The sequence below is a fragment of the Hordeum vulgare genome, chromosome 4H (assembly GCF_904849725.1).
Source record: "Hordeum vulgare subsp. vulgare chromosome 4H, MorexV3_pseudomolecules_assembly, whole genome shotgun sequence".
In the NCBI taxonomy this organism is placed as follows: Eukaryota; Viridiplantae; Streptophyta; class Magnoliopsida; order Poales; family Poaceae; genus Hordeum; species Hordeum vulgare.
In genome coordinates this window covers 562380038-562391358 of record NC_058521.1, presented here as the reverse complement: position 1 = coordinate 562391358, position 11321 = coordinate 562380038, and the positions used below count along the sequence as shown (strand labels likewise).

The window sequence follows — 11321 nt, the reverse complement described above, 5'->3', positions numbered from 1 at the left end:
CGTTATAGAATAAGTGCACGCGTAACCCTAAAAAAACAAGTGCACGCGCCTAGGAAAAAAAACTCATGCACGTGAGGAGATTGCCATCACATTTCATCAATCAAGAAAAGTAAAGAGATATTCCTAGAAATTACAAGTAAACCTTAGCCTCCATGGACTTGCCAGAGGTGGGAAAGGAAAACCATGTAAACTTGGCATGAAAATTCGGGTGGATCTGGCATGCCCCCAACCCAACCGTCCCGTCGGTGACGCTGGGAGACGGGGACGGGCAAGCAAGCGAGCGAGCGAGCGAGCGAGCCAAGCCGAGAGAAGAAAGCTGCGTGACGCTGCCACGAGCGCAGACTCCCCGTCCCATCCTCCTCTCCCCCATCCATCTACCCCGTTTCCCGATCCGCACCCCCCCCCTCCCCTACCGTCGCGTTAGGTGGTGGAGGCCCACCCACAGAGACCAGAAAGAAAAAATACTCCTCCGGCGTCCATCATTTTCCTTTCATTTCCGATACACGCACGCACATTATATTGCCCCGCACACCCGCACAACGCTTCGCCCAAATCTCATTCCCCCCCCGATGGGCCGAAAGAAGCGCAGCCCCCCACCAAACCCTACTCCGCCCCCGCCCCCGCCCGCCGGCGCCCTCGTCCTCCGCCTCGCCGATGCGCCGGCCCCGGCGGGCCCCGCCCCCGCCGCCGTGCGGGCCGAGTGCGACAAGGCCCTCGCCTGCCTGCAGCGGGGGAACCAGCCCAAGGCGCTGCGCCTCATGAAGGAGGCCCTCGCCCGCCACGGCGAGGGCTCCCCGCTCCTCCTCCGCGCCCACGGCACCGTCCACTCCCGCGCCGCCGCCGTCCTCACCGACCCCGCCGCCCGCGCGCGCCACCACCAGGCCGCCCTCCTCGCCGCGCGCCGCGCCGTCGACCTCGCGCCCGACTCCCTCGAGCTCGCCCACTTCCGCGCCCTGCTCCTCTACGACGCCGCCACCGACAACCGCGCCTACGAGGAGGTCATCGCCGAGTGCGAGCGCGGGCTCAGGATCGACGAGCCATCCGACCCGGAGCCCCACTCGCTCCGGCTCCCCGCCCCCGACCCCGACCAGCTCCGCGCCGAGCTCCGCAACCTCGTCCAGAAGGCCAATCTCGCATCCATTTCCACCTGGGTCAAGACCCTCGGCGGCTCCGATGACAAGCTCGGCTTCTTCCGCCTGGCCGATGACCCCCTGGAGCTCCAGCTCCTGCCCGCGGCCCCAGCCCCGCGCCGCCCTAACGAGATCAAGAAGGCCACCAAGACCGTCGAGGAGCGCCGCAAGGAGATCGAGGTGCAGGTCGCCGCTCTCAGGCTGCTGGAGCAGCAGCAGCAGCAGCACAATGCCGCCGCGGCTCTCTCCTCCTCACCACCACAGTCACAGCAGGGAGATGAGCCCCCCTCCTCATCATCTCAGTCCACCGCCTCCGGCCATCGCGCTGATCGGAGAAAGGGAGGGTCCAAAAGGGCAACAGTCTCATCGGCATCCGACCAAAGGAATCAGGTGCGTGCGTTCTTGGCCGCTCTCCCTGTTGACCGAAGGCTGGCCTTACTGAAAACTAGCATTTCTGAGCTCAAGTCGTACTACAAAACTCACAAGGACAAAGATGTTGCCGATGCGGCACCTGCGGTGCTTGATGAGGTGGTAGAGTTTGCCACTTCACACGGGTGTTGGGAGTTCTGGTTATGTGGCATCTGTGAGGAGCGCTACCCAGATGTGGCGCATTCATTGCGGGAGCATGTGAGTGCAATACCACGTCAAGTGCAGGCTATGTTGCCACAGGAGATTGATGCTGACTGGGCAGCAATGCTCCTTGGCTCGAGCTGGAGGCCAGTGGATGTTGCTGCGGCGCTCAAAGCGCTTGAGGAAGAGCAAGGGGACAATATCGGCCAAGACAGGGACAAAGATTCAATGTCATCCGATAATTGGAGTATCAAGGACAAGTCGGACACCTCAGAATCCTCAGCCTCGCCACACAATGAGGAGTGTGATGGTTTTGGAGTGGTAATGAGGGAAGGTGCCCGAAAATGGCCGCTGTCTGATGATGATGAAAGAGCGAAGATTTTGGAGAGGATCCATTCATTGTTCCAAACCCTTGTGAAGCATAAAAACATTTCAGTGAACCATCTGAACAGGGTGATACAATATGCCATGGACGAACTTAGAGGGATGCCTTCTGCGTCATTGTTGCTTAACCACTCTATTGAAGAGTCGCCACTCTGCATTTGCTTCTTGGAGGCCTCATCACTGAAGAAGGTTCTCAAGTTCTTGCAAGACCTAATGCAGTCCTGTGGACTTAGTAGGTCCTCAGAGAAGGATGGCGAACTAGGTGATAGAGATTGTTTCCCCAAAAATAACACTATCCTTGAGGGTGTTACGCTGGATTCTGGTTCATCATCACTGATCCTTGATGGCCGGGTATTTGGCGGGAAGTCGAAGTCTGGTCCTGAGAATGTTGATACTGATGAATTCCTTTCGTGGCTGTATGCTGGATCTCCTCCAATAGGAGAGCAGCTATCAGAGTGGAACTGTATGCTTGTTGATAGGACAAGTCAAGGGATGCAGATTCTTGATATGATCGACAAGGAGGCATCTGTCTTGAGAAACTTGTGTGAAATGAAGCATGAACAATTGAGCATTGAGGAGGGTGTGCTTGCTGTGAACAATATTATACTTGAGGAGCAACGGCTAAGGGACCGTGGGGGGCGGTATTCATATCAAGGGTTCGAGGATCTCTTGAGGAACCGTCAGGAGGAGTTGTTGGAGACCAGATTTCGCAGCTCTGAGTACGATGCAATCTCAAACATCTTGAAGGAAGTTCGCGCCTCACACTTTGGTTATGATGAAGGTTTTTCTGGGATGACCTCGCGCCAATGTGACTATGATGGGGCAGTAATAGATGATTGGAGGTTGCATGACTTTATGCACCCAAGCGATTCAGTGGTGCCGTCGATTGTTTTGAGGATGAAGGAACATGCAACTACGGAGGTAAGTTCTTCTGGCACTGCATTTATCTGCAGAAATTATATAATCTTCGATATGCAATAATGGTATCTGTTCTCACTTGCAGCTTGGCAAGATAGACGCTAGGATTATGCGAAGTGTAGCTCTGATGCAGCAACTGGATCTCAAGCTTGAACCTGCTGCTTTAGTTGATTATCGATCAATTCTTCTCCCCCTCCTGAAATCCTTCTTGCGAGTTTGTATACTGCATCCCTTTACACCTGATTTTTATATTGCTTTGTGGTCTTGTTCATTTCGTAACTATTGTTATGGTGTGGTGATCTAGAACCATTTGGAAGAGCTCGCGGACAAGGATGCTAGAGAGAGATCTGATGCAGCAAGAGACGCCTTTCTAGCTGAACTTGCTTTAGATGCTGAGAAGAGTGCAAACAAAGGGGTTGATAAAAAACTTACCCATGAGAAATCAAAGGACAAGAAGAGAATGAAGGATTCTAGGAGATCCAAGGATATCAAGGTAGTTATGACTTATGAATATGATCATATTGTGAGCTCTACTTTTGTACACAACTGAATTTAGTTTCTCGCTTTATTACTTTTCTAGGATTTGAGCTGGAGTGATCAATACATTGTTCGCCAGGACAGTGCAGATGAGGAAACATCAGAGCAAGCGTAAGTAATGCTTGTACCCTCCATGTTCTGATATGTGTTGCATTCTTCACTTGCGGAAGGACCAGTGAAATGCTTGTATTGTTTTCTTTTTTCCTGTGCATATTTGTAGTTACTCCACACTACTAGTTTAAATCCATGCCAGAGTTGATTATATAACAGGTTTTCTGCATAATTACTCACGAAAAGGTAGCTGCATAATGAATTACCTAGGTCTATTGATCTTGTAAAGTTCCTTTTTGTAGAGCTGCTGAATCATGTAAACCTCACCCAATGCTGTGCATTGTTTTCCATATTTGGCACACTCCTTTCATCATTAGAGCTCTTTAGGGTAGATAGTGGTCACACAAATTGTGATGATTGAATAATTCTCTTTGCTTTTTAGCACGCTCAGTCTGAAAAAAAATGTCAGCAATAGAATCATGGTTTCCAACATCATCATGTTCCTTTTGGCTTAGGACATTTATGTGTGTATGTCTTCAGTTTATCTGATCATGTTAAATGTGCAGTCAGACTCTTGTTGATTGTGATGACTTTGACGGCAAACTTTCACTAAGTGATGAGTACTCAAATGAGCAAGAGGAAGAGCTTAGGCATAGAGTACAACTTGAAGCAGAGGAAAGAAAACTGGAGGAAACATTGGAGTACCAAAGGCGGATAGAGGAGGAGGCAAAGCAGAAGCATCTTGCCGAACAGTCCAGAAGTACTTCGTCAGCTCCTGATATTGGGACAAATGGTTATTCAACTGATGTAAATTCAAGCGTGCATCAGGATAACCATCAAAGTGCACCCAATAATGTCTCACCTGCTTATCTTGAAGGGATAAAGTTTGGTGATTTTCGCTTTCCTAAAGTTCCCTCGCGGGAAAAGAATTCTAGTTCCGATTTTTGTGGTGTGGACCTGCCACAAAAGACTGAGAACAATCGCAGGGAGAAACCAAATGGACTGTGCTCTCCTGGAGCACATGCATTAACCAGCAACAATGTGGACTTCACTAAGCCAGCACTGAAAATGAACGGAGTTGGGAAATATGCTCAGAATACAAAACTTGCAACTAATCCTCTCATCCAAAGGTCTAAGAGCAGCACTAGCCAACCACATAAGAAATACATCCAAGGTTGTTGGTTATGTCCTGTCCAAATTTCTCCTTTTGTTTTAATTCCCTTTGTAACTGTGGTCCAACTATTTTATGTTTGTTGTTGCTTATATGCCAGGTGCTGTTCATAATGGTGATGATAGTGCATCTAGTCGACAAAATGGTACAGCAGCTCTAAGATGGAGCAGTTCTGGCAAAGCAGCTGACTATTCTAGTAACAGTTATCAGGATGGAAGACAAAATGAGTTGCCACCTGTGCTTTCTTCGGATGATCCATGGAATGCCAACAAAGCTGAGAAAGGTATATGTTGTTCAACTTTGAAGCAGTACTGGGGTACTTATCATTTAACTCAAAACTAATTCGTGGAATGTTTTCTTGCTCTACCATGAGAAATTCGTTCCTGAGTACAGCTAAAAGTTTGTGAAATCATTAGAATAGATTGAAGCACCATGTTCTTGTGTTACTGAATCATTAGAGGATGGTCATGCAGGGCTTGCTTGCGGCTTATCATCTCTACCCCCACTCCATAAAAACATGCCATTTTTGCACGCCATCAGTTTTCAACTGCAATTTTTACCGGCTGTATCTGTTGGAATGCATTTATGAAATCTACTAGAATTATAAGATTGGTGATAGTATTTTTTGGAGACAAACTGACACATCATTCCCATGTGTCCGATCTTAATATCCAAAATGGTACTGACAGGAAAAGTTCGGTAGGGGTCAATGAACCCATCATATTAATTTAGCACATCCTCCCTCCGTTCCAAAATAAGTGTTGTGGTTTTAGTTCAAATTGGAAAGGAGGGAGTACAATCTTTTTGATAAAAATATATGACCATATGTGTTCTGTACGAAAGCAAATATATGGACATCTCTCTCTTTCTTTTTTGAAGGAAAGTGGTAAGGGAAGCCCCCACAGCGAGTTTTTTTTTTAAAATAATAAGAACCCAAATTCGCGCCCGTGATGACTTGAACCTGGGTGGCTGGGTTGTTCATCCACTCCACTAGCCAAGTTTTTCTCACTTCTTATATGGACATCTCTTTGTTATATAACTTGATATCTCTCGTCTTTTTGGCTCATATGATTATGTTTTTCTCATGAAGCTTTGTATGTGTCTACATTAATACTTTGTAGTACTGTGGACTCCTAAAATGTGTTTATATGCATCTATCTTCACAAAGTCTTCTTTAAGCAATGTTTGAGTGCACATAATCCAAACCGGCATTACATTTTGGTAGTGCTATGGATTTTTTAATCTGTTTAAATATAGAAACTCACGAAGGGGTGCATATGGAGTTATAGACCTATCTTCACAAAGTCTTCTTTAAGCAATGTTTGAGTGTGCATAATCCAGTCCTGCATTTGTTAACAGGATGGAGTATTAGTTATTGACGTACGTGTCCTGCTGAGCAAGCCACCTGTATCTTTTACTTGTTCACTAAAGCAGCACCCTACTTCTGCATATTACTTTCAATTTTGTTCTCTGCCCTTGCATTATACCCTGTAATTTTTCTAAAATGCAAATTGTAATTTTTCTAAAATGCAAACTTGTTATATATGCATAGTATGTCAGATATTTCCTCATTGTTCTTTCCATCCATATCCAGCTGACAAGGGGGCAATCTCACCTGCAATTGTATGTATCGAGGATGATTCTGACAAAAGGTTCGAAGAAGACCTCAGAAAAGCAGTGCACCAAAGCCTCGGTACATCAATGCTGTTCTCTTCCTCTCTTCACAATCTCTTGTCTTGGGCCTTGAAAGCCCATGGATATATCTATTCCACAACTAGTCAGCATCATTAATAAGCTCTTGTATTGTTTTAAGGTGTTCTTAAATTTTACAAGTGTGTAGTTGTGATTTATGTTGCACAGAACATTCTTTCCTTGTATATACTGTTTGACTTGAATTGGAGCATATGCATGGTGACATCTAGTTTGACTTTAGCACCGACACAACTTAGATGGTTTGTGAGATAGAATTGTAGGGTTCAAATGTAATTCTGATAAGATCTATAATTTTACATGGCTATGCATTAAATATTACCTTACCTATAAGAGCTGCAGTTTTGAGGGATCTATGCTTGGTTAGGACTTCTCCCTCCTTTCCTAAATATAAGTCATTTTAGAGATTCCACTACGAAATGCATACGAATGTATATAGACATACTTTAGAGTGTAAATTCACTTATTTTGCTTCGTATGTAGTCCATAGTGGAATCTCTAAAAAGACTTGCGCTCCGTATTCAAGAATGGAGGGAGTAGAAGAGTATGCCTTTTGTCATTTTCCTGTGGGTTCATTATCATTATAGATTTCTGGATTGTATGCTGGTGCTACTACATGATCAGTTTCATCCTGTAAACACGACACTCCGATATTAATTCTCTGTGGTCCCTGCCCCACTTCCATTTCCAGCATGATCTACTACTGCTAATATTATCATTTATGTCTGTTATGTTGTCCTTTGTAATTTGGAATTATACTTTAAGCTTATTCTTCCACTAATGATGATGCAGCAGGCACTTCAAATGGGAAAGAAGTGTATGGGGCTGGCCTTAAAAATGCTGCTGGAGAATACAACTGTTTCCTGAATGTGATTATCCAGGTAAATGTCAAGACTTGTGAAGCTTATGCAAGTGTGCTTTGTTTTTTCACATAATATTCGTCCATATGCAGTCATTATGGCATTTGAAGCGGTTTCGACACGAGTTCCTTAAAACATCATCACTGCATAAGCATATTGAAGATCCTTGTGCTGTCTGTGCATTATATAATATATTCGTTGACTTGAGCAAAGCATCTGAGGGGCAAGGAGAAGCTGTTGCACCTACTTCTTTGAGGATAGCTTTGAGCAAATCCTATCCTAACAACAGGTTCTTTCAGGAGGTATATTTCTGTTCGTTATCTCATGGCTAGGGGTGCTGCGCACATTTCTATATAATTTTCTTATCCAAATGCCCACCTGATATATAAAATGGCTCTTCTGTTAATCTGGAATTATCACTATTGGCTGACCGTATTTTTATTGCAGGGACAAATGAATGATGCATCTGAGGTATTGGGTGTGATCTTTGAGTGCTTGCATAAGTCGTACACTTCTCGGGCTGAGTGCCATGCTAAATCTCACGAGGGCAATTCTATCGGCTCATGGGACTGTGCAAGCGATTTTTGCATTGCACATTGTCTTTTTGGAATGGATGTCTATGAACGGATGAACTGCCACAATTGCGGATTAGAGTCTAGACGACTTAAGTATACCTCATTCTTCCACAATATCAATGCTAGTTCACTTCGAACTGCAAAGGTTAGTTATTTTCTTTGTGTTGAATCTCATGCTTATTATTTTCGTGTCCCCTTATTTTGTGGCTGAACGGGCAGTTTACGTCCCTTGTCTCTTTCTCAAGTTTAATGGTGAAAAACTTCAAATTGCGTACTTTAGGTCTCCCATGTGTCATAACCCTACAGAATGTGCTGGTGCAAAACAATCCAGACTTTGGTCCCACGTGGCATTGGGTCCCATGGTCAAGAAATTAGAGTACAACTACTGTATAAAAAAATCTGGACCCGTGGGTAGCATAGTGGCCGCTCTTTGGATCAAGTAGGAGAGTTAGGCAAGATTCTCCTAAAACATTGGCAATTGGTGGCCATGTTAAGCGGTAAAGCTGCCGTGATGTTATGCAAAACCAAAATTAGGATTTGCTTGAGAGAAGCAACTGGTTTTGGTACATTGAAGCCTTAAGTAAATGGTTGTGGTGTTCTAGGGCAATAAATTGATCTTGGAAAAGAGATGAGGGGTCTATATTGGGTCTGCTCTGTATTCTATGGTTCATGATATGCTTTGATTGATTTTTTTTCCATGCTACAGATGATGTGCCTAGATCCATTTGATGATCTTTTGAAGACTGTGATAATGAATGATCAGCTAGCTTGTGATCCTGACGTTGGCGGTTGCGGAAAACCGAATCATATACACCACATTCTTTCTAGTTCCCCTCATGTTTTTACAGTTGGTAAGCCGCTTTTTCATTTTGCATGTAAAACATACATTCACATGCAATTATTCATTTTTAGTCCAGTAGTTCTAAAAGATGTTCGTGTAATACTCTCTTAAGATGCATTTTAGTATTGTAGGATTGCCTGCTTCACTATTTAGTTTACCATCATCAATAAAAGAACCTCTACTAAATCCTTCTCCTGCATATCCTCTACATTTGCTATTCATTTATGTGTGAGTCTGCGTGTGTACAAGTTCTTGCATGTCCCGTGTTCGACAAAATCATTTATTGACTCGGATCACTTACCCATCAATTTCACTTTTCAGTTTTGGGATGGCAGAACAGCAAAGAGAGTGTTGATGACATAGCTGCAACCTTGGCTGGTATTTCGACTGAGATAGACATCAGTGTTTTCTACCGTGGTCTAGATCGAGGAAGCAAACATTTTCTTGTGTCAGTGGTATGGCTACTAATTCCTGTTATGTTCTTTCCCATTTTGAATGGACATCTGATGGTACTGTTAGTTGCTGCTTCCTTAAACCTGCAGTAAATGTGTTCTGCTTATGGTGCAAGTCAGACATGTAGCTCTAAAAGATTTCTAGTGTTCCTGTTGTATTTGCACTATGCACTACAGGATGGACTTAAGTTACAAAAAATGTAAATATGTATGGGTAGTTATTATTTTACCCTCAGAGCTCGCTGTATCATATGTGTATGTGTTACTGCATATTGCTGAGTTATTGAGAAGGCTAAGCTATGCCTGTCAGTACAAAGAGCAAGCAGTGAGCATATTCTGTTGGGATTCCTTTCTATTGCAGTAGAGGCAGTATATCTAGTACCCCCTCTGTAAAGAAATATAAGAGCGTTTAGATCACTATTTTAGTGATCTAAACACTTGTATTTCTTTACGGAGGGAGTACCACTTAAGTAGCTATAATATGCTGCTACTACTGCTAAACAACTCATATTTTACAAATCAGTTTCTGTGAATCACATGAGGCAGTTCAATGTCATGTTTGTGTACCACATTACCTGCAGTAGCCAGCTACCCAAGTCAGTTCCTGTTATTCTGCATTTTGTGGTAAGACGGAGCATCCATTCAAGTTAGATTTTGAATAGGAACTGATATTTGCTTGGTCATCTCTAAACCATTGTATCAGGACACGTAATTGTAGCAGGCATGAACTATCACTGTATTTCTGTATATCCAGTAATTCAAGAGTATTGAAACGTATCAGCTAAAGCATCTAACGTGAGTTGTATTTTGATATTTCTTACACATGCAGGTTTGTTACTATGGGCAGCATTATCATTGCTTTGCTTTCGAGGATGAGCACTGGGTCATGTATGATGACCAGACTGTTAAGGTAACAAGATATATAAACCTACCCACTGAAGCAAACCTCCCTTCCTTTTTTTTATACCCTACCTATACCTAGTCAAGAAAAATCATCTTTTATTTGTTCCTTGTTTGTGTAGGTTATTGGTAGCTGGGATGATGTGGTCATTATGTGTGAGAAAGGTCATTTACAACCTCAAGTGCTCTTCTTTGAAGCTGCAAATTAATTTTCTTCAAAGTTCAAGGGTGCTGTGCTGTGCTGTGCTGTGCCGTGGTGTGGTTAACATGTCTTCCGAGATATAGGTTTTCCCGGTGACTGAGAAGGTTAGCGATAGAATACAAAATTCGTTTTGAGCTATGGGGGATAATGGTGGTAATTTCAGCAGTTGCACTTGCCTGTCGGTTTTGTCGAGCCCTGCCTTAAATAAATGGTCGTCCGAGCCTTTACTAAAAGGAGAGAAGTGGTGATATATATATTTTCCTTTTGGACTTTGGATATAGCCTGACCCCATATCCTGTCGAATGCGATTTTGCCGTGGAGGACTGTAGCGGGGATAACTCTACTCGATCATGTGCTGCCCCAGAGAAATTATTCATGAGTGCTGCTGAATTTGCTAGAAGCTTATCAATATATACGGTTTTTTTGTGCTTACGATGTGGAGGAATGTTGTACTGTGTGTGACGAAGGGCGGGGGGTATCAAAGAAAATGGATGCTGTCATTTTTCTTTTTGTTGCAAATTCCTGGGAGGGGGTTTCTTATCATCTGTAGTGACAAAGTTGTATTATCTCAGAATGTTGTGAAGCCTGTTTTCGCTGGCCATGACGAACACGTAAAGTTATTGCTCCTGGACCTCCTGTCGCTTGTTATCTTGCTGTTTGGTGTTAGTTTTAGTTTATTTTTTTTGTGCAATTAGTATCAGAATTGCCACATGGCTATGCACCCCTTTTGCAGCTATGCTGCACCCCACCAGCAACCTTACGATTCACTGCAACGAAAACAGCTAGAAACAGTTTTTTTCCTTTTTCACCGTCAGAGTTCACTATTCATTTCCGTACCCAGGTTTTTCCCCACCTTTGCCAGTACAAGCGGGTGGAGCACTTGTTACATGCAGAGCTAGGCCTGATACTAGCGAGGGGCAGGGTGGTGGAGTTGGCCGGGGTTGGGTGGGAACTGCCATTGCACCAGGGAAATCGAGGGTGGCGGGCCGACCCCAGCGGCAGAGCGACCCGCCACAGTCG

At 44.4% G+C, this 11321-nt stretch overlaps 1 protein-coding gene across 2 annotated transcripts; it reads left to right on the top strand.

The window, feature by feature from the left end:
- Positions 1-569: 569 nt before the first annotated feature.
- Positions 570-10932, top strand: LOC123449531. Of its 2 annotated transcripts, none has more exons than XM_045126782.1 (14): positions 570-3005; positions 3088-3216; positions 3307-3495; positions 3583-3650; positions 4157-4764; positions 4862-5044; positions 6356-6454; positions 7267-7352; positions 7424-7633; positions 7779-8051; positions 8613-8757; positions 9069-9202; positions 10029-10109; positions 10222-10932. In XM_045126782.1, exons 1-14 carry the CDS (start codon positions 570-572, stop codon positions 10306-10308), a joined length of 4728 nt encoding a protein of 1575 aa, XP_044982717.1. In that variant the 3' UTR covers positions 10309-10932. The 2 variants fall into 2 exon arrangements, with proteins under 2 accessions (XP_044982717.1, XP_044982716.1); XM_045126781.1 differs by having other exon boundaries at positions 7264-7352.
- The last annotated feature ends 389 nt before the right edge of the window (positions 10933-11321 follow it).

What these genes read in the sequence shown, in the direction of transcription:
- LOC123449531 (XM_045126781.1), top strand. Translation starts at nt 570, where the DNA reads ATGGGCCGAAAGAAGCGCAGCCCCCCACCAAACCCTACTCCGCCCCCG. An exon ending in AGGAACATGCAACTACGGAG is followed by an intron (nt 3,006 to 3,087) that starts GTAAGTTCTTCT and finishes TCTCACTTGCAG; the next exon opens with CTTGGCAAGATAGACGCTAG. An exon ending in GAGGAAACATCAGAGCAAGC is followed by an intron (nt 3,651 to 4,156) that starts GTAAGTAATGCT and finishes TTAAATGTGCAG; the next exon opens with TCAGACTCTTGTTGATTGTG.